Genomic DNA, 23,911 nt, shown 5'->3' on the forward strand with positions numbered 1-23,911 from the left:
CATAAATGACACCTGCCATATACCAGATGGGTGGAAGATGGCAATATTGTCCCCATATATAAAAAACGGAATGAAAAGGATCCTAGTAATTACAGGCCCATCAGCCTGATTGACATTGTAGCAAAAATAAACAGAACTGAAATCTGGGTAGAGGAAAACAACATCCTCACAGAAGAACAAGCAGGTTTTAGACAAAACAGATCTACTATTGATAACTGCTTTGTCTTGAACCATCTAATTGCCAAATATGCCTATAAGAAGAGACCCCTGTTTGCTGCTTTTATAGACCTTACAGCAGCATTTGATATGGTAAATAGAGACGTACTATGGAGTAAATTGACATCTCTTAAAATAGAACCCAGACTCCTGGCTTTGATTAAAGCCCTTTACACAAGTACCTGTTTGAGGGTGCGGTATGGGGTTAATGGGGCCCTAACAGGATTCACACAAATAAAGGTATAAGGCAAGGGTGTATCATGGCCCCATTATTATTTAATTTATACATCAATGACTTGCCAGGGTTAATGAAGGATACCATGGTACACATGCCGATGATCCTAAATACTTACTGTAACAGCTTGCTTTATGCTGATGATATGATTTTATTATCATACTCACAAGTAGGATTACGTAGGCTATTAAGAAGATTCAGCTCTTATTGCCAGGATAACTCCCTAATCATTAGGAAATCTAAATAAAAAATAATGGTGTTTGGAAGAAACCATCAGAGACATAAGTGGCAATTAGATGGTGAACCAATTGAACAGGTTAACACCTTTTTATATTTGGGCGTTAACTTTTTCCAAGACTGGATCTTGGGCCTGCCATCATCAACGGAGTACATTTAGAGCAAAAGCCCATTTGAATTTACTGCTCAAACTAAAGAACCATAGTTACCCAGCGTCCCTAGCCCCATTAATCAAGGTTTATAAGGCTAAGGTTACCACAATGCTCTTGTATGGAGCAGAAATTTGGGGTCTTTACTCAACCACAGTCCTAGAACAAACACAGTCCCAGCATTTGAGATATATTATGGGTGTAGATCCAAGAACATCTGTTGCAGTTGTTAGAGATGAATTGGGAATTCATACAATTCATGCATTATCTAAAATTAGAGCTTATAACTACTGGTGCAAAGTTAATGAAATGGAGACTGATAGACTCCCCAAGTTATGCCTACTAGAGCAAATAAAACTACAATCACAAATCTCATGGATCACCAAACTTTGTAAGAAGCTGTGGCCTTCCTGTCTCTTGCGTAACAGGAGAACAATCCAAAAAAAAAGAGTTGTCCAAAGAATTAAGGATATAGAAGCACAAACTGATATAGCTATCCTTAGTAAGGTGGGTAACTTGAAATGGCTGAGTAAATACAAGCATACATTTCAAGTAGACAGTTATTTGAAGTTACAACTCCCAAAACATCTTAGGGAGATATTTACACGAGCGAGATTCGAACAGCTTGACACAATGGTCAGATATGGGAGATTTCATGCTATACCCTACAATGAGTATCTCTGCATTTGCGGAGCAGCAGAGGTAGAAGACCTGGCTCACATCCTACTTGACTGTTGCCTGTATAAGAGGGTGAGAGACAGGTGTCTTGGTCTATATACCAAACGAATGACCCATTGGGATCCCCATATCAAAATAACTTACCTTATATCCGGCCAGAACTTGAAAATAACATTTAATGTAGCACAGTACTTAAACAAAATGGTTCGGTTGAGATATGCATACGTGGGACTGATTGGGGTAGATTGCAAGGGTGACTCTGAAATATAATTTTATCATATTTTATCTATATCTTAAATTATTGTACATTATTACAATTTCATTTTAGATTGTATTTTATTACCATTTCATTTTAAACCATATTTTATTCTAATTCCATTTTAAATTGTATTTTATCAAATTCCATTTTAAATTGCTTTTATCAAATTTTAGTAACAATTTGTTGCTGGAACTTTGCACTTTGATATGGCCCAAGGGCTAATCAATAAAGACTTTATTATTTTAAGGAACACCTTAACTAAAGAAATATTTATTTATTTATTAAATTTGTTTGCTACCCATCTAGCTTTAAAGCAACTCTGGGCAGCTCACAATATTAAAATAAAATTATAAAAGAGAACTATGTCTAAAAATAAAATTACAATCCAAATGCAGTTACAGTAAAAGATGGGAGAGATTGATCAGGATGCAAGGGTGGGGGGAGGTAGGATTTTCTCTTAATTCATCAAATTACCTCCAGTATAATAACTGCCCCAAGCCATCTGGTAGAGCCATGTTTTCAGACTCTTACAGAAAGCCATAGGGGGTAGGAACCAATTTCACCTGAGGAGGTAAGATGTTCCAAAGGGCAGGAGTCATGGGCAGAGAAAATTCTTCTCCTGGACCCCATCAGCCAAAATTAGTGCCCCACCTGAAGTGGTGCTGCCAAATGTGAAAATGCCAAAGGAGTACTGCTAGTGAAGTTCATGGAGCGTGATTTGACCATCAGTTAAGAAGTCTACTGTGAAACACTACGAAAACTCAGACAAGCCATCCGTAATAAGCGTTGGGGCATGCTGACTTCTGGTGTGGTGTTGGTTCACAATAATGCTCACCCGCACACCACTAGACATACCCAAGAAGCAGTTCTGTTGGGATGTTTTTGATCACCCCCCATAGCCCAGATTTGGCACTGAGCAACTACTACTACTACTACTACTACTACTACTACTACTGACAGTATTATGACAAGTGCCTCAAATTGAATGATTATATCAAAAAGTAATGTAATGTTGTAGTTTTTTAATGTGTATAATAAATGTTCTGTATCTGCGAGTGTCTATCACTGATAACCAAAGAGAGGTTTATTTCCAAATTGCCCTCATAATTCTCTTTTAATAAACTCAGTATAACCAAAGAACTTTCTTATTTTTTAGAAGATTCTATATTGACCTCAACCTATCATTAAAGACAGCTCTTTGAAAGGCTTGTCATTCTTGCTATCTTTGACCTTGCTGGATATATGGGACTTGACAAAATTTATTAAAATCACATAGTTCCTCCTACTACTAGCCATAAATAATAACATCCTTACCTTTTATAAGTATTTAAAACCCAAGTCAAAAGGCTAACAATTTCATTTGCCTCTAAATCTTCTGAAGCCAGGTCCTGCATACGTAAAGACAATGCCTGGTGATACATACACAGCAATCTCTTGAAAATTTCATAATGCGGAGGAAAACACTGATCCATAAGATTTTTAGCCACCAAAAGATCATCAAGAACATATTTTCGAATTATTTCCAGATGGCGAACAAGCCACATTTTGTCAGACTCTCGAGTGTCAGCTTGAGTCCCTTCAATCCTGGTAATAACAGTTCGATCCAGGACATTAAACATTTTTTCTTTCCACTTCTTAGGTCTCCCAGGGGGGATGAATCCAGTTTGCTTTTTCCGATCTAACATACGCCGATCTATCTTTTCTTCTCTCTCAATTATTCTCACAACTGAAACAAGCAAGGTTGGATCTCTGCGGACAGTGACTAGAGACCTTTGAATGACCATCCAGAGTTGCTTGGCCAGTTCTTCGGAAAGTTTCTGCATATGTCCAAAATAGCTATCAATTAGGTTCATATCATGGGTATTCTTGCTATCCATGCGATATTGTTCATACATAAGATCATCTCGGGAGCACTCCAAATCCATCAACTTTCGATGGGCTTGCAATAATTGTCCTTGCTCAATCAAGTCTTGAGTTTCCCGGACTATCTCTGGGACTGAGAAGAAAAAGAGAAACCATAGATTTAAGTCGTATTATTTCCCACAAACTTAGTTTCGGAACTGTAGCTGCATGACACAGCTGCATGACACAAACTTAGTTTCGGAATTGTAGCTGCATGACACAGCTGCATTACATTAAATTACATTACATTACATTAAATATTAACATATAAATTCATACTAATACTACACAACTCTTTGTACTGTCAGTATATGAGATATTTTAGAAGTCATACCTGAGAATATATTTTTGAGGTTTTCTACAGCAGCTGCCAGTTGACTATGTTGAACTACAGCATCTTTAACATCTTTGAGATTTTCTATGGTGTTGATACTCTGCCGCCAATCTTTATTGACATCAACTAAAGACTGCTGTATGTTCTTGACATCATGCAATGCAGTGTGCAGCTGGCTTAAACCAGTTCGAACTCCATCAAGTTGTGACTGAATTGCAGCCTAAAAAGTCCAAGTTTGACAGTTAATTTACTCCATAATAGCAATAAATACCTAACATGCTCAAAATATTTATTCTTACATAAAAGACAATCTTATTAATAAAACATTGAAGCTTAATAAAATCGAGGTAGGTTCTATGTTTAAATGTAGAAACATGGGGTCCTTGGTACTCTATGAGCTTGATTTTTTGCTTGCAGACATTTTGTTACCCAACTAGATAGTATCCTCAATGCAGTTGAAGTTGGGTAACGAAATGTCTACAAGAAAACAACTAAGCCCAGAGAGCACCATGGATTTCACAGTTCAATCTGAGTTATGTATATATTTTTTCCACTGAAATATAAAATGTCTCAATGTACAACACAAATAGCTTAACCTTTTTAATGGAATATTATTAAAGGAGAAGTTGTTAGAACAATTCATTTGAATTTTCCTTTCTGGGGAAGGTTGTTGAGAAGATGGTTGAAAAGCAGCTCCAGAAGTTCCTAGATGAAATAGATTATCTTTCCAGGCAGAGCTCAGGCCTGGTTATGGAACAGAAACAGCATTAGTGGTGTTTTTTTGATGATCTCTGGCAGGAATGGGTTGGTGCATCCATCCTCACTCTACTTGACCTCTCAGCAGTCTTCAATAACATTGATAATGGTATCCTTCTGGAGACACTTTGGAGGTTGGGAGTGGGGCCTCTGGGTTGTCCTGAGTCACTTTCTTCCTCTATGGTTGCTTTCAGTTGGTGTTGATAGGAAGCGAGAGGTCTGGCTTTCATCCTGCTTTGTGGTATCCTGTGTTGCTCAGTACTTTTTCCACTTCTGTTTAACAGCTACATGAAGCTGCTGGGTGAAATCATCTGCCACCATGGGCTGAGATATCATTAATATACTGATGACACCTAGCTATATGTCTTGACCCATGGGAGTTACATGACACTATGACCTCTCTCTTGCAGTGCTTGGAGGCTAAGGGCTGGATGAGGAGCAACAGGCTGAAATGGAAACCTGGCAAGACGGAATGGCTCTAAATTTGGGTTCTTTGATCCATGGAGAATTGCCATCTCTGGTGTTGAATGGGGTGTAATCTGGGAATTCTCCTGGATTCAAGACTCCAGCTCAAAGCCTTTGCACAAGAACAGGTTGTGCACCAGTTATGCCCTTTCTTGGATCAACAATCCGTTCACTGTCATTCATGCCCTAGTTACCTCCCCTCTTAACTACTCCAATGCACTCTTCATAAGACTGCTCTTGAAAAGTATCTATAAGCTTCAATTGGTTCAAAATACAGTGGTCTTCATGGTTTTGTGCAGGCCTAGATGTGCACATGTGCTATCTCTCCTGCAGGAGCTACAGTGGCTACATTGCTTCCAGGTCCAATTCAAGATGCTGGTTGTCACCTTTAAAATCCTACATGGCTTGAAACTAGGTTATTTGAAGGACCATCTTGTCCTGGTCACATCTATCTGATCCACCAGAGCAGGGAGGCAGGGAATGTTACAGGTCCCCTCTCCTAAGGAGGTACTTCTAGCGAGACTAAAAATGGCCTTCCACATGGTGACTCCCTCCCTATAGAACATCAACCCTACAGAGATAAGATTTGTTATCACTTTGACCACCAGGCCTCTTTCACAAGGTCCCCAAAACCTGGTTTTGCAAATGGGTCTTGGAAACCCAGAGTGGAATAGAGACCATCAAGTATCTTATTTGTTTCACTTATTGTTATTGCCAGGGCCACCTTTTATTATTTTTATATTAGGTTTTTGTCTTTGTAAGCCTCCCGGAGTCACTGAGTTGCCAGCCATATAAATTTTCATTCATTCATTCATTCATTCATTCATTCATTCATTCATTCATTCATTCATTCATAAAATAAAATATCACTTATATTACTGATAGACTAGAATATTTATAGCTCAGGGTTAAACTGTGGCATTGTGGCATGATGGTGTACACGTTTTGTGATTTTCTTGCAGATGTTTCATTACCAAACTACATAGCATCAGTGCTAGAAGGAAGGGGGTTTGCTCTTATGTTTATTTAATAATAGCTTGCTCTGTCGGTATCGGTGGGAGTGCTTTTGATGGCTCCTTGATTCAGGTATTGTTTACTTCTTGATTATTGTTCTAACAATAATCACAATTGGTGATTATTAACAATAATAAGGTTGGTGTTAGCCTCTTCTCATCTGAGTGTTGATTGTTGGTGAAGAGATCTTTTGGTCTTTTTGCTTCCTTTTTTGGCTTTTTGGTTGTCTCTTTTTTTTATTAAAAAAAAGTTTTACAATACATTTTATCTTTAACAAACCAAAAAAAAGAAAGAAACCCCTCCCAACCCCCTCCCCTCCCACCCTCTTCCCCCTCCCCAACCCTCTCCAACCCCTCCCTCCCTTTCCCTTCCCCCCCACTTCCCAGAGCAAAATACAGGGTATAAAAATACAAACAATCATAATCTAACTTACGCAAACAATCCTAAACTATTTAAACTATCGAACTTTAACTCATATAGGTAAACTCCAAACATTATATATATATATATATATATATATATATATATATATATATATATATATATATATATATATATATATATATATATATATATATATATATATATATATATATATGGATCCTTGGTTTTTCGGGTTTTTCCCCGCGTAGAACTAAAGGTGTAGGCGCAACGTTTCGACGAAATCCCATCCGTCATCATCAGGCTAGTGGTTTCTGCTTCCTTCTTCTGGGAGAAGTATGTGGCTGTTTGTTTTTCTTTTTTAAACTGCCAGAGGGGGTGTGTTCTGTGAGTGGAAGTGTGCTGATTGGGTGGGGATTATGTGTGTTCTGATTGGGTGGGAGTGTGTTTTGAATGGTGGGGGTGTTCTGATTGGGTGGGGGTGTGTTTTGAGTGGATGGGCTGGTCTCAGCTGCCAGCCTTAGACCTGAGCTGGTGAGTTGTGCTGTTTTTGTTTGCCTTCGTGTTTGTGGTGGTGCCATGTTTTTATAGTGGGTGTCAGTTTGCTTATTATGTGGTTTGGAGGGGTTTAAAGTGGCTGATGTTGCAGCTGTAGTTAGGTTTCTGTTTTGTGGTTGTGCCTCTTTATCATTGTGGGTTCGGATTTGCTTTTTGAATAGTTGTGTGGTGGTGATGTCATGTGATGTTATCATGAGTTTGGGTCTGGTATCATTCTTGGTGGTTGGGACTCGTCTGTCAATCAAGGCGGGTTTCCAAATAGCTGGTAGGCGAGAGGTATCATCTCGTTTGTTCATGCTGTGGGGGCGTTTTTCTATCTCAATGGCTTCTCTGATTATTCTGTTGTTAAAATGTTCAATTTTGGCGATAGTTTTGGTTTTTTTAAAATCAATTTCATGTCCCGTGGCTTCAAAGTGTTGGACCAGGGATGAAGTTTGTTCTCCCTTTCTGAGTGAGTTTTTGTGCTCTTCAATGCGTGCACTTATTCTTCTGTTGGTCTGTCCGATGTATGTGGTGGGGCAGGTGGTGCATGGGATTTCGTATACTCCTTGGTTTTCTAACCCAATTATGTCCTTGGGGTTTCTTAGGATGGTGGATACTTTTCTGTCTGTGTAGAATGCTGTTTTGATGTTGTGTTTTTGGAGGACTTTGCTGATTCTGTCTGTGGTCCCTTTTAAGTATGGGAGGAGGGCTTTGCCTTTTTCTTGTTCTCTGTCTTGGGTTTTTGTGGGTGTCTCTCTTCGGATTAAGCTGGTAATCATGTTTCTTTGGAATCCATTGGCTGTTAGTACATTAGTGAGGTTGTGTAGTTCGGTTTTTAGGTGTTGTTTGTCAGCTAGTTGTTTTGTTCTGGAGATGAGTGTCTTGGCTACGGAGTTGATCTGTGCTGGGTGGTGGTGTGAGAGTGCATTCAGATAGTGGTTTGTGTGCGTTTTTTTATGGTAGATAGTGTGTCCTAGGGAGCCGTTGGATTTCTTGTAGACTAAAACATCAAGGAAGGGAAGTTGGTTGTTAGCTTCTGTTTCCATGGTGAATTGTATTTTGGGGTGTAGGCTATTGAGGTGTGTGAGGAAGTCATCCAGTTTTTCTTTGCCATGTGGCCAGATTACGAAGGTGTCATCTACGTATCTGAGCCAGAGTTTGGGTTTGTGGTTGGATTTTTCTAGAGCGAGGGTTTCAAAGTGTTCCATGTAGAGGTTTGCGATGACAGGTGAAAGGGGTGATCCCATGGGTGCTCCTTCCATTTGTTTGTATCTTTGTCCATTGTAGATGAAGTATGTGTTAGATAGGCAGTGGTTGGTCAGATCTAGGATGTGTTTTGGGGGGTTGTATTTATTTAGGATAGCTGTCAAGGCTTCTTTGATTGGCACTTGGGTGAAGAGGGATACGACATCGAAGCTCACAAGTAGGTCACAGGGCTGTAAGTTTAGTTTACTTATGATCTCTATGAATTGGAATGAATCTTGTACGTGTGAGGTGATGGAATTTGCGTAAGGCTGTAGTTGTTTGGCAAGAAATTTGGCTAGATTTTGTAGAGGTGAGCCTATGGAGCTGACTATGGGTCTGAGAGGGGTTCCTTCTTTGTGTATCTTGGGCAGACCATAGAGCTTGGGACATCTGGATGATTTTTCTCTGGGAATGATTGTTTTCTGGATCTCTTCACTGATGGGGGTGGCTTTTATTTTGGATTTTGTGGTTTTTTCCAGGTAGGTGGTGGGGTCTGTCTTGAGGAGTTTGTATGTGGAGTCTCGGAGTAGGTTGGATAATTTGGTATGGTAGTCAGATGAGTTCATTACCACCGTGGCGTTGCCTTTGTCTGCTGGCAGAATGATTATGCTGGTGTCTTTTTTTAGGTTAAGTAGTGCTGTCTGTTCCTCTTTGGGTAAGTTGCTTTTGGGTGGTTTGCTGGTGCAGAGGATGTTGGTAACTTCGAGTCTGATTTTGTTGGCGTCATCAGGGTTGATTTTGGTCAGGCTGGATTCGACTCCGCATATAATGGTTTCCGTGGGAATGTGTTTGGGAGCGACTGCAAAATTAAATCCTTTAGACAGGACGTTGGTTTCGGCTTTGGTGAGAATCCTATCTGAGATGTTGTGCACAGTTTGTTTCATGTGTTGCTGTGGGAGAGGAGGGGTACCATCCTAAGAAACCCCAAGGACATAATTGGGTTAGAAAACCAAGGAGTATACGAAATCCCATGCACCACCTGCCCCACCACATACATCGGACAGACCAACAGAAGAATAAGTGCACGCATTGAAGAGCACAAAAACTCACTCAGAAAGGGAGAACAAACTTCATCCCTGGTCCAACACTTTGAAGCCATGGGACATGAAATTGATTTTAAAAAATCCAAAACTATCGCCAAAACTGAACATTTTAACAACAGAATAATCAGAGAAGCCATTGAGATAGAAAAACGCCCCCACAGCATGAACAAACGAGATGATACCTCTCGCCTACCAGCTATTTGGAAACCCGCCTTGATTGACAGATGAGTCCCAACCACCAAGAATGATACCAGACCCAAACTCATGATAACATCACATGACATCACCACCACACAACTATTCAAAAAGCAAATCCGAACCCACAATGATAAAGAGGCACAACCACAAAACAGAAACCTAACTACAGCTGCAACATCAGCCACTTTAAACCCCTCCAAACCACATAATAAGCAAACTGACACCCACTATAAAAACATGGCACCACCACAAACACGAAGGCAAACAAAAACAGCACAACTCACCAGCTCAGGTCTAAGGCTGGCAGCTGAGACCAGCCCATCCACTCAAAACACACCCCCACCCAATCAGAACACCCCCACCATTCAAAACACACTCCCACCCAATCAGAACACACATAATCCCCACCCAATCAGCACACTTCCACTCACAGAACACACCCCCTCTGGCAGTTTAAAAAAGAAAAACAAACAGCCACATACTTCTCCCAGAAGAAGGAAGCAGAAACCACTAGCCTGATGATGACGGATGGGATTTCGTCGAAACGTTGCGCCTACACCTTTAGTTCTACGCGGGGAAAAACCCGAAAAACCAAGGATCCACATACAGGCACCCGCGAAAACCTCAGAAAACAAATATATATATATATATATATATATATATATATATATATATATATATATATATATATGTATATGTATATGTATATGTATATGTATATGTATATGTATATGTATATGTATATGTATATGTATATGTATATGTATATGTATATGTATATGTATATGTATATGTATATGTATATATATATGTATATATATATATATATATATATATATATATATATATATATATATATATATATATATATATATATATATATATATATATCATATCATATCATATCAATAATTATACAAAAACAAAATAATACTTTCCAACCTAACACCAAAACACAGGGTATAAAAAGTACAAACAATCATAATCTAACTTATGCAAACAATCCTAAACTATTTAAACTATCAAACTTTAACTCATACAGGTAAATTCCAAACATACATATATATATCACATCAGTGATTATTCAAATACAAAATAATACTTCAATCTAATACCCAATAAAAACAATCCCAAATAAACCCATTTTATGTCAATTGTCTAAAGTTATTCCTCATTCCAACTAAGCTTTAAATTCATATTATCCTAATGTATTATACAACTTAAAATACCATAGATTACTTTCCAAACTTAAATTTTTTATATATAATCACATCATTCTTATATTCTTATATCCTATTACCTATTCCAATATTACGCATAAAAATATTACAAGTTAGCTTCAATCACAAAGAAAACAATTTATATTCTTGTACCCAACTAAGCTTCAACATACTAAAACCAGGTTTATACAACCTTCCCTTCTCCTAATGTATTATACAACTTAAAATACCATACATTACCTTCCAAGCTTAAAATTTCCCATCCAAATAACAAATCATAACCTACAGAATATCAATAAACACTACTACAAATCTTCCCAATTAACTTTTCATAATCATCTTAAAACTAAAACAACACAAAATATTACATAATTATTTTATAAGGGTAAAAAATATATCCCCAAATATTTAGTCCTTCTAGCAATTCCAATTCCCATAATCCTTATTACATTGTTGTCTCTTACAATTATGTGACTAAGTCTTCAGTCTTGATTCATTCGTCCAGAAGCAGCACGCCTCTTCCCATTTCTGGCCTTCTCCAGTGGTAATAAAATTTGATCCACTCCTGCACCTTTCACATCTGTCTGCGTTAACCCTCCAGCAACTTGCAGGTTCTCTCTGGAACATTGAGACTCTCTCTCACCTTTTTTCTTTGTAGATTCCAAAGATGGTATGGGGACTGCTTTTAAAACATTACTGTAGAAATCACGTGCCTGAATCACCGTGGTAAAGCAATACCTCGTACCTTCATATGTCACCACCATACCCACTGGTATTTGCCATCTAAACTTGATATCACGTCGTCTCAATTCTTGTGTCAAAAAAGCAAATTCCTTCCTTTTTCTTAAAACTTTTGCAGGGATCTCTTTTAAAATCAGAACTTTTTGCTCAGCAATTACAAAATCAATATTGTAGGAGGCCTGGATAACTTCATTTCTAATCATTCTCTTTGTAAAGTAAACCACCACATCTCTGGGTAGTTTTCTTTGTCTTGCGATCCACGAATTAACACGGAAGATTTTATCTATATCTTGCATTATTTCATCTGCTGGTCGCTCCAACACCCCTTCCAAAGCCTCAGAAACCATTTTCTTCAAATTTTCCTTAGGATTTTCTTTCAGACCTCTAATTCTTAAAGCAAATTCCATCTGATAATACTGTGTCGAAATCAAATCATAATCCATTTTCTCTATCACATTTTCAGTTTCTGTTATTTTGGCTTCCAGTCTAATATCATTTTGAGCAAGATCTTCCACTCTGTTATCCAAAATCTCAATGCTTTTAACCATGCCTTGTATTGCAGATGTAATGTCTGCTCTCAATTGTGTTAATTTCTCTGTAAACTTCTCCTCCAACTTTTTCTCCATTATCTCAACAAATTGCTGCATTTGCATTCCCATAGTCTCTTGCAACAGATTCTGCAAATCTTTTGCTGTGAAGGCTGATACAGATTCAGATGCAGAGGACAATGAAGTTTTCACCAAAGACTGCTGCATCAAAGCAGGAACTTTAGAAGATATAGCCGCCATTTTCACCCACTATTGTTAGCTACGCACTTTCACTTACGGATTCAGCAAAGTCCATTGAGTTAAAGATCAACACCTCATCTTCACCAAAATCTCCTGCATCGCTCTGCCTGCGTCCTCGTTCTCAAAGGCTCTTCCTTGCTAGCAGGGATGGTTGCAAACGCCCTGTTCTGCTCCAAAAAACCCGTAGCAGAGATGCCTCGCAGTCCGGAGCATGCCCAGGCTTCGGGGGGGCTCAATCCTTCCGCCGCCAAAACTTTAAGTTCTGGCGGCCCCGGAGAGCTCTACCCCTACCTGGACACTCACCCCCTCCTCTTCTCCCGAGGTGGGGGCTTCCGAGCCGCCAAACAGCTGATCAGCGCTGTTTTCGGCGGCTCTACGGAGCCGCGAGGCTGACAGCCAAGAAATGGCTGCCTCCGGCGACGCATTGCCATCCGGAAGTCCTTTTTGGTTGTCTCTTATGAGACAATTTTTACTCTTATTTATATTTGTAGTGCTACCCCTGAAAGAGCCGCTGGAGTACAGGTTCTCCTGGCCATGTTGGTATCGCTGCCAGTCCACAGTGGTCCCCCACTTAGGTACCTCTGCTTGGCTGGAACACGTGATGAGATGGTGGTCAGTCTCTCTTGGAAGACTGGTCATGTGATTGGGTGGTGGTCAGTCTCTCCCAAGAGGGAAGTCATGGGATGGGGTGATGGTCAATCTCTCTTAGCAGGCAGGTCATGTGCAGGGAAAATATTCAGGTGGCTGGTCTGTTGTTGTTATTCTTCCTCCTCCTCCTCTTCCACCTCTCTCTCTCTCTCTCTCTCTCTCTCTCTCTCTCTCTCTCTTTCTCTCTCTCTCTCTCTCTCTCAGGCTTGCCCCATAGAAACCTCTCCTCTTCCATCTCCTTCTCTCCCTCAGGCTTGCCCTACAGAAGCCTCTTCTATCCTATCCCCTTCATTCCCTCAGGCTTGCCGCACAGAAGCCTCTCCTATCCTATCCCCTTCACTCCCTCAGGCTTGCCCCATAGAAGCCTCTCATATCCTATCCCCTTCTCTCCCTCAGGCTTACCTCATAAAAGGCTCTCCCATTTCTCCCTATTGTCTCCTCTCTCAGGCTTATCCCCCCAACCTGGGCCTCAGCAGAGCTTTCCACTCTTCTCTGCCCTCTTGCTGACTCCTCCCTCAGGCATCTCCCAGCACTGCTTCAGCTCACCCTACCTCTGCTACATTCCCCCCACCCAAAATTCTTTGGTCCCCCAAAGAGTGGGAAGTGCTCACCAAGAATCTGGGGTGTCAGGGGATGGGTCATATGTTAGTCTTCTATGGGATGTATTACCCATGTTGATCTTTGTACCTTGGGTTCAGTTGTAATGAATGAGTCGTCCTCCTGAGACTTCTTGCACCCAAAAGTCTCTGGGGCTGGAGGCCCATTCTCTGGTTCTAGCTGTTGTGAGGCATGTGGAAGGACTGAGATTTTCTCCACAGGTTCCTCCAGCCCAGGAGCCTGTGCCACTCTCTTCAGTTCTGGCAGCTGCTCAGACTGCTCGTCAGCCTTCCACTTGGGTTCTCTAAGAACTTCTTCCCATTCCCAAGCTTTAGTTACAAACTCAGGGACATCTGGCCTGAGCTGCTCAAGCCCCATCTCAGTGCCTGATGTGGGGGGAGTTGTTGCGAAGTTTTCCACTGACCACAACCAGTTCATACAGCCCTCTTCCTCTTCGCTGGAGCAGGTTGTGCTCGAGACACTGATCTCCTTGTCATGCAGGATTCAGTTGCTTTTGGAGCAGATGGCTGAGAGGCTCGTATTACCTCATTTAGAGGCAATAGATGATTTCGGTGCCATGCTTTCATAGGCCCTGTATTCCCTTCCTGTTGAATCCAATACACTGGCAATCCATTTAGCTTCTCACTGACAATGTATGGCTGAGAACTCCTTTGGTTTGCCAGTTTATGCTTCTCAGGAATGCCCAGATTTCTCAATAATACCCAGTCGCCAGGTTGCAAATCTTGAACTCTCACCTTCAGGTCATAATTCCTCCTGTTTCTCTGTTCTTGAAACTCTGAAGTGGCTAGAGCCTTCTCATATGCCATCTTCAGATTCCTCTTCAAACTGTCTACATAATTGTGGTGTGAATTGGCTAAAGTTTTGTCCATTGAGATGCCAAATGCTATATCTACCGGCAGTCGAGCCTCCCTGTCAAATATCAGTTGAAATGGAGAATACCCCGTAGCATAACGGTAGAAATGTGTTGTGTCCAATGTTGCTTCTTTTGTGCAGTCAGAGTCCCTAACCTGTCAAAGAGAGTACAATTGAACCTCTAAAGCTGTGGGTTTCCTTGTGAGTGATGGCCATTGAGCCATTGAGATAGAAAAACGCCCCCACAGCATGAACAAACGAGATGATACCTCTCGCCTACCAGCCATTTGGAAACCCGCCTTGATTGACAGACGAGTCCCAACCACCAAGAATGATACCAGACCCAAACTCATGATAACATCACATGACATCACCACCACACAACCATTCAAAAAGCAAATCCGAACCCACAATGATAACGACGCACAACCACAAAACAGAAACCTAACTACAGCTGCAACATCAGCCACTTTAAACCCCTCCAAACCACACAATAAGCAAACTGACACCCACTATAAAAACATGACACCACCACAAACACGAAGCCGAACAAAAGCAGCACAACTCACCAGCTTAGGTCTAAGGTTGGCAGCTGAGACCAGCCCATCCACTCAAAACACACCCCCACCCAATCAGAACACACCCACCATTCAAAACACACTCCCACCCAATCAGAACACACCTAATCCCCCACCCAATCAGAGCACACCTCCACCCACAGAACACACCCCCTCTGGCAGTTTAAAAAAGAGGAACAAACAGCCACTACCACATGCTTCTCCCAGAAGAAGGAAGCTGAAGCCACCAGCCTGAGGATGACGGATGGGATTCCGTCAAAACGTTGCTCCTACACCTTCAATTCTACGCGGGAAAAAACCCGAATGACCAAAGATCCACATACAAACACCAGCGAAAACCTCAGAAAACAAATATATATATGTTAACTATTTAGATTACCTTGCTAGGCCCCAAACATGGGGCAAATCTTTATTTCCTGTTTTCAGCCTTATTTCAAAGGCCATCGAACAGGCTGTAGTCACACCGGACAGTTCATATATTTGTGTAAATTACTAACAAAGAATTAAGGGAGAGTAAGATGCATTTCTGACTCTTTAGTCTTCATCAGTCAGTCATACCCTTCTGAGATTCGAACCTGGGCTGATTGATACTGAGCCTTGGTGGAGCCTGGGCTGATACTGATACTGAGCCTTGGTGGAGCAGTGGGCTAATGCCTCCTTAAGTAACACCAGCTGCCTGCAATTAGTGCAGGTTCGCATCCCACCAGGCTCAAGGTTGACTCAGCCTTCCATCCTTCCGAGGTAGGTAAAATGAGGACCCAGATTGTTGGGGGCAATAAGCTGACTTTGTAATAATGCAAGGTAATCTAAATAGTTAACATTTGACTCATATCTCCCCTTGCAGAAAGCTAACAGAGAGCGAGAGAGATCCTGTGGCTCAAGAGGTAAAAATACTGCCTAATATGCAATCAGCCCAGGTTCGAATCTCAGAAGGGTATGACTGACTGATGAAGACTAAAGAGTCAGAAATGCATCTTAGTCTCCCTTAATTCTTTGTTAGTAATTTACACACACACACACACACACATATATATATATGTATATGTATATGTATATGTATATGTATATGTATATGTATATGTATATATGTATATATGTATATGTATATATGTATATATGTATATATACTGTATCAATATCAGGCTTGCCCCACAAAGCCTCTCCTATCCTATCCCCTTCACTCCTTTAGGCTTGCCCCACAGAAGCCTCTCCTGTCCTATCCCCTTCACTCTCTTAGGCTTGCTCCACAGAAGCCTCTTCTAACCTGTCCCCATCACTCCCTCAGGCTTGCCCAATAGAAGCCTCTCATATCCTATCCCCTTCTCTCCCTCAAGCTTACCTCACAAAACACTCTCCCATTCCTCCCTATTGTCTCCTTTCTCAGGCTTGTTCCCCCCAACCTGGGCCTCAGCAGTCTTCCACTCCTCTCTGCCCTCTTGCTGACTCCTCCCCTAGGCATCTCCCAGCACTGCCTCTTCAGCTCACTGTACCCCTGCTACATATGTTTATATAGTTTAGTTTAGTTTAGTTTAGTTTTATTAAATTTTTATACCGCCCTTCGCCGTTCACTCAGGGCGGTGAACAGGGCATATGATAAAAATACAAAACTACAAAAGTTAAAATAGAATTAAATTAATGCCCACGATAAAACAATAAAATATAGCAATATTTAAAACCCAAATTAACTCCCCATCAGGCCAGGCCAGCTTGTTCAAATAGGTGGGTCTTTAACCCGCGCCGGAAGGAGCGGAGATCCGGTGCCATCCGGAGCTCCACCGGCAGCTGATTCCACAAAGCCGGGGCGCCCACAGAGAAGGCCCTCCCCCTGGGGGCCACCAGCCGGCATTCTCTGACCGGAGGCACCCTGAGGAGGCCCTCTCTGTGGGAACGCACTGGGCGGAGGGGAGTTGACGCCGGCAGCAGGTGATCCCCGAGGTATTCCGGACCCATGCCATGTAAGGACTTAAAAACCATCACTAAGACCTTGAACCTCACCCGGAAGACAACCGGTAACCAATGCAGCTCACGGAGCAAAGGTGTAACATGGGAGTACCGGGAAACTCCCAAGACAACTCTCGCGGCCGCATTCTGTACCAGTTGGAGCCTCCGAGTGGTCTTCAAGGGAAGCCCCATGTAGAGAGCATTACAGTAGTCAAGGCGAGAGGTAACGAGCGCATGAGTGACCGTACACAGGGCATCCCGGTCCAGATAGGGCCGCAACTGGCGTACCAGGCGAACCTGGGCGAAAGCCCCCCTAGTCACAGCTGCTACATGTTCTTCCAAGGTAAGTCGTGAATCTAGGAGGACTCCCAAGTTGCGAGCCCTATCCACGGGGGGTAACAGCTCACCCCCCATAGAAAGAGATGGAACATTTTGAATGTCCCGGGATGCCGGAATGCACAGCCACTCAGTCTTGTCAGGGTTGAGTTGAAGTCTGTTCCTCCCCATCCAGGCCCGAACCGCCTCCAGGCAACGGGACATCACAGCGAGGGCATCACTGGGGTGGTTTGGGGTCGAAAAGAAAAGTTGGGTATCATCAGCATATTGATGATACCCAACTCCAAAACCACGAATGATCTCACCCAGCGGTTTCATGTAGATGTTGAACAGGAGAGGCGAGAGAACCGACCCCTGAGGAACTCCACAAACGAGAGACCTAGGGGCCGATCTCTGCCCCCCTGCCAACACCGACTGCGAACGTCCCAGGAGATAGGAGGAGAACCACCGAAGAACTGTGCCTCCCACTCCCAATCCCCTGAGACGCCGCAGCAAGATACCATGGTCGATGGTATCGAAAGCCGCTGAGAGGTCTAATAGGACTAGGACAGAGGAACATCCCCTATCCCGAGCCCTCCAGAGATCATTCACCAGCGCGACCAATGCCGCCTCTGTGCTGTACCCGGGCCTGAAACCCGATTGGTACGGATCCAGATAATCCGCTTCATCCAGGACCAGAGGGAGCTGATGCGCCACCACACTCTCAACAACCTTCGCAAGAAAGCGAAGGTTGGAGACTGGACGAAAGTTGTTCAACACAGCTGGGTCCAAGGCAGGCTTCTTGAGGAGGGGTCTCACCACCGCCTCCTTCAAGACGGAGGGGAAATTACCCTCACTCAAGGAAGCAGATATCACCGCCTGGAACCAGCCTCGTGTCCTCTCCCTAGCTGCATAAACCAGCCAGGAAGGGCACGGGTCCAATAAACATGTGGTGGAGCTCAGCCTCCCCATAATCCTGTCCACTTCATCAGGGGTCACAGAATCAAACTCCTCCCAGATAACATTGACAAGACCGCCCGTGTCCTGATCGCCAGACTCTGCCCAGCTGGAGTCCAAACCGGTCCGAATCCGAGCGATTTTATCCGACAGATGCTGACCAAACTCCTCGGCACGACCCTGTAAGGGATCCCCCCTCACCTCCTGATTAAGAAGTGAGCGAGTCACCCTAAACAGGGCGGCCGGGCGATTATCTGCGGACGCGATGAGGGTGGAGAAGTAATTACACCTCGCCACCCTCATCGCAGCGAGATAAGACCTAATATAGGTTCTTAACCGCAACCGGTCGGATTCGGATCGGCTGGACCTCCAGCAGCTCTCTAGGCCCCGTTTCCGGCTCTTTTATAATTCTAATGATAGGCATACTATATTAATACCAAGAGAACGCTAGGAGTAAAAAAACCAATTGATTTCATTTTTAATTTAAGTTTAGAAGAACAGAAGTTTGGCATCTCATAATGAAATGTTTTTAGAACCAAAGTTGCTTTTCAAGACACTTTGAATATAGTATAGAAGTCTACTAATCATGAGAACTTGATTCTTTTTCAAGATGGTTGCTGTAAGAGCCTTTCTCTCTTACTGACAATCTGCTGTTTTTGCTGCCAAAGCTGATTCCCTGGGAATGCTGCTATCTTAATCTGAATGGGGACATTGGACTTCCGCTGGCGGCGCGGCGCCGAAGACAGCCTCCCCTGGCTGCCCGCGGCTCAGCTGTTTGTTTTTTCGCCCGAAACAGCGCCGATCAGCTGTTCGGGCGAAATTGAAGCCCCCTCCTCGGGAGAAGAGGAGGGGGTGAGGCCCCAGGTAGGGGTAGAGTTCTCCGAGGCCGCCTGAGCTTTGAGCTTGGGCGGCTGAAGGATCGAACTCCCCCGAAGCCTGGGTTGCTCCCAGCTGGCCGTCGTCTCTGCTCCGAACTTCCTGGAGCAGAGCCAGGCGTCTGCGAACCATCCCTGCCTGAAGAAAGGACTATGATTTAAAGGAGCAGGCAGAGCGGTACAAGAGGAAAAGGTGAAGAGATGAAGAGGATTATTTTATTTTACTCTCAAGCTTGATGGACTATGCTTAAAACTTAAAGTGAAAGTGCGTCACAATTGTAAGTAAAAGATGGCGGCTAAACCTCCCCCTAGAACTTTTCGGAGTGCTAGAAATTCTCCGGTGCAACAACAATCATTACTGCAGGCGTTGCATTCTCCTGATGTATTGACATCGAAGGATCTTGAAAAACATACCCAGTTAATTTTGGAGTCAATGGGTGTTAAATTTGCACAGATGGAGGAGAAATTGGAGAAATTGGAGCAGAGAATGGAAGAAAGGATGGAGCAGAAACTTAGAGAGATGAAGGTAGACATTTTGTCCTCAGTGCATAAAGTAGCTAAATGTGTGGAGGTGCTGGATGATCAAGTGGAAGACTTGACTCAAAAGAATGCTATATTAGAAGCAAAAGTATTGGAAATTGAAGATTTAAAAGACAAAATGGATAGCGAACAGAGTTTGGCTCAATTTTACCAGATGCAGTTTGCTGTTAGAATTAGAGGCCTAAAAGAGAATATTAAGGAAGATTTAAAGCAGCTGGTTTCTGAGGCTTTTGAGGGGGTATTGAACCATCCAGCATCTGAAATAAAACAAGGCATGGACAAAGTGTTTCGTGTGAATTCCTGGATTGCTAAGCAGAGAAAGTTGCCTAGAGATGTGGTGGTTTATTTTGTAAAAAGGGAAATTAGAGATGAAGTTATACAAGCTGCCTATGATACTAAAGTTGTGATTGCTGGTCAAGAAGTTTTGGTTCTAAAAGAAATTCCTCCAAAGATTTTAAAGAGAAGGAAGGACTTTATATTTCTTGTGCAAGAGCTCAAGCAAAGAGATATAAGGTTCAGATGGGAGATCCCAGCTGGGTTGAGCTTCATGTATGATGGCAAAAGGTACTGTTTGGGTACTGTGAAGCAAGCACATGATTTTTACAACAATGTTTTAAAAGCAACCCCATCAACACTTCTGGAAGCTGCAGAGGGATCTGGAGAAGGAGAACATCAAGAGGATGAAGATGGACAGATAGACGAGAAGGGTACAGGAGGAGATCAAGCTGCAACTCTTTTGGATGATCCTAGAGAACAGAGGGTGACGCGTGCTGCCTTAAAACGCTCAAAAAAGATTAAAAAATAAGACCAGTAGAAATCTATGGAACTTCCACAATATACTTATAGTCAAGTGGTAGTTGTGTTTTTAAGAGTTTTGGGATGATATGTATGGTAACAGAATGTTCAATTTGGAATTAATGGACAATTTACTACAGAGGAAGAGGAAGAAAGTTTTGTGGGTTAATGCGGGTTAATTTGTGTAAGAACTATCTATTATAGCCTATTTTGGCTAGAGAGGTTAATAGGGATAGGTGCTTGTGATGTGTAAGTGAGAATATGTCTAGGTAATAGTGAATTGTGGAAGAACATAGATGGGAATGATGCTAGTTTTCTTTTATTTTAGTTCTTTATACATATTTAGTATTGTTAAGGATTGGTTTACTCTATATAAGCTAGAGAGTGATGGATTTTAGAGTTTATAATTGTTAGTATATGATTGTTTATGATTGCTTTTTAGATATATACCTTGTATTTTGCTCTGGGAAGTCGGGGGGGGAGGGGGGGAGGAGGGGAAGTAGAGGGGTGGGAGGCAGGGGAGGGAGGAGGGAGAGGGGGAGGGGGGAGATAGGGGGGAGGTAGGGAGGGGAGGAGGGAGGGGGAAGGGGGGTTTTTCAAAGGAAAATTGTATTTTAAAACTTTTCAATTAAAAAAAAAAATCTGAATGGGGACATTCAGAAATGACCAAGATGACTTCTGGACAGCCGTGGACCCATTTGGGAAGGGGAATCTTGAAGATTCCAGTTCCTTCTGTAAGCAAGGAAAAGTCACTAGGCGAATCCATCTTTCTGTTAGGAGATTATTTTCCTTAAGTATTTCTATATTTGTAACTTTCACTTTTTGAATTTATTGTTTTTGTTCTTTGATCTTAAAAGTTAACCAGAATGTTGATTTATTTCTATCCCTTCCTGGATTCCAACTCTTTTTTCTTTTCCTTTGATATACATGTTGTTCTGAATAACCTTCGTTCTCTCTGTAAGGAAACACAGTGCCCTTCAGAATGGTGAAGTGCTTCCATTTGATTTACATTAATATTGGACTCTTGCCATGGGACTTTTGTACTTTTTGAATTTGTAAAATATTTGGAGTTTATCTCTTTTGAATTTTTTTAGGTTTAAATATACAGAAAATATATTTCATGTTTCCTTCTGCTTTAGTGTTCTTTGTTCCCAGTTTCAAAGAGTAATAATTTTTCAGATTATAGGCAAACAATGGTGGCTGAAATCTAAGAAAAGATGGTTGTGTAGTATGCAGCTTTTAGCTGAAAGGTTTTTTTTTTAAAAAAGTTTGATGAGATGATAATGGCTATAGAAAATATGCAGAGAAATGTGGTTTTGGATAAAAATTCACAAAAGAACTCTAATCTGAAAGGTGCACAACAAAGAGATATCCCCATAGCTGGAGAACTAACTGAATTGATCCCATGTGTCTCTTTCAAATTCAAACATGCATATCCTTATGATACTAGGAGTCTGACTGAATAGGGAAGAGACTATTTTTTCCTACAAAGACTGAGGGAGAATGATTTATTATATCTAATCAGAAACTATTTCTATTAGGATTTGTTGGGAAGATAAACCTATGTGGAGACTAAGATTGGATTAAGAAACAAATGTGGACATTTGATCCAGGATGAATTACTTTTAACTTTTAGGACTGTTTAGTATAGATAAGATGCCATGGCAAACTTTCTATGAGTGGATTACAATAACAGTTTGTTAACAGAGAAGTTTAAAATCTTAATCTTGTAATAATAATAATAATAATAATAATAATAATAATAATAATAATAATAATAATAATAATAAAGTTGGAAAGGATCTTGAAGGTCATCTAGTCCAACCTCGTGCTCAGACAGGAAACCCTATACCAGGGGTGTCAAACTCAATTTCATTGAGGGCTGCATCAACATTGCGGTTGCCCTGATGGGGCCGGATGGGTATGGCCTGGGTGGGCATGGCCTACTGGGTGGGCATGGCTAGAGTGCATATGGCCTACTGGGTGGGCATGGCCAGCTCTACATCGTTCGCATCAAGGGTGCCTATGGGGGCCTGGGCAGGAGTCGGACAGATCTGAGGGTCTCTGGCAGAAGGAGGGTCTCTGGGCCAGGGCCAAGGCAGTAGGGGCTGTTCCCTCGCTGTTTCCAGGATGGCTTCGCGGGCCACATGAAACCACTTTGCGGGCCGAATCCGGCCCCCGGGCCTTGTGTTTGACATGTCTGCCCTATACCATTTCAGACAAATGGCTGTCTAGTCTCTTCTTAAAAACTAGTGTCAGAGCATTCACAGCTTCTAGAGGCAGATTGTTCCACTGATTAATTGTTCTAACTTCAGGAAATTTCTCCTTAGTTCTAGGTTGCTTCTTTTTTTGGTTAGTTTCCATCTGTTGCTTCTTTTCCTGCCTTCTGGTACTTTGGAGAAAAGCTCTCTCTTCTTTGTGGCAGCCCCTGAGATTTTGGAACACTGCTATCATGTCACGTTCTTCTCTTCATTAAACTAGACATACCCAATTCCAGCAACCATTCCTTATGTATTTTAGCCTCCAGTCCCCTAATCATCTTTGTTGCTCTTCTCTGTACTCTTTTATCAATATCTTTTTTACATCGTGGTGACCACAACTGGATGCAGTATTCCAAGTGTGGCTTTACCAAGGCATTGTAAAGTGGTATTCACATGATCTTGATTCTATTCCTCTGTTAATGCAACCTAACACTGTGTTGGCTTTTTTGGGAACTGCAGCACACTGCTGGCTCATATTTAAGTGATTGTCAACTAGGACTCCAAGATCCCTCTCACAGTTGCTACTATTGAGCAAGGTACCACCTATACTATACCTGTACATTTGGTTTTTCTTGCCTAAATGTAGAACCTTACTTTTTTCACCATTGAATTTCATTTTGTTAGATAGCACCCAATGTTCAAGTCTGTCAAGATCCCTCTGCGTTTTTATTCCTCTTTCTGTTAGCTATTTTTTCATTAATATAATATATAGAAGACAGGTCAATAATTTCCAAATAGATTTACTAGTTTTAAAAAAAATGGGGGTGGGGCTGCTTCCCAAGGGGTGGGAACCAATATTGTAGCAATGTATTAATCAGTATTCAATTAGCAGAATATGTATATGGGTGTTGATGTTTTTTTCTTTTCTTTTTTTTGATTTACTTTTTTAACATCTTGATTGTTTTGTGTTTTCTTTTGCTTATTGTCCTTTTTTGGATTTTAACTTTCTTTTCAATAAAATAAAAAGAATGAAACAAAAGAAGTCTGCTAATCACTAACAAGAAGTCAATGGATATACACGAATAGGAGAAGCTCACTTAAATGGCATTATTTCATTTACTTTATCAAAATTATTTTTCTATATATTTCTTTATATTTAGTAAATATATTTTCAAAATATATTACAATGC

The 23,911-nt window shown here is 41.6% G+C and overlaps 1 protein-coding gene across 4 annotated transcripts in view; it reads right to left on the reverse strand.

Annotated features, from left to right (window-relative positions):
- Positions 1 to 23,911, reverse strand: part of EXOC3 (exocyst complex component 3) — a 101,711-nt gene that overhangs the window by 60,179 nt on the left and 17,621 nt on the right. For all 4 annotated transcript variants that reach the window (XM_083377084.1, XM_083377085.1, XM_083377087.1 and 1 more), the window contains exons 3-4: positions 4,011 to 4,230; positions 3,089 to 3,770 (exon numbers count right to left, since the gene is read on the reverse strand). In XM_083377084.1, coding sequence (XP_083233210.1) covers positions 3,089 to 3,770; positions 4,011 to 4,230 — 902 coding nt within the window. The remainder of the gene's footprint in view (positions 1 to 3,088; positions 3,771 to 4,010; positions 4,231 to 23,911) is intronic.

The sequence above is a fragment of the Vipera ursinii genome, assembly GCF_947247035.1.
Source record: "Vipera ursinii genome assembly, chromosome: Z".
In the NCBI taxonomy this organism is placed as follows: domain Eukaryota; kingdom Metazoa; phylum Chordata; class Lepidosauria; order Squamata; family Viperidae; genus Vipera; species Vipera ursinii.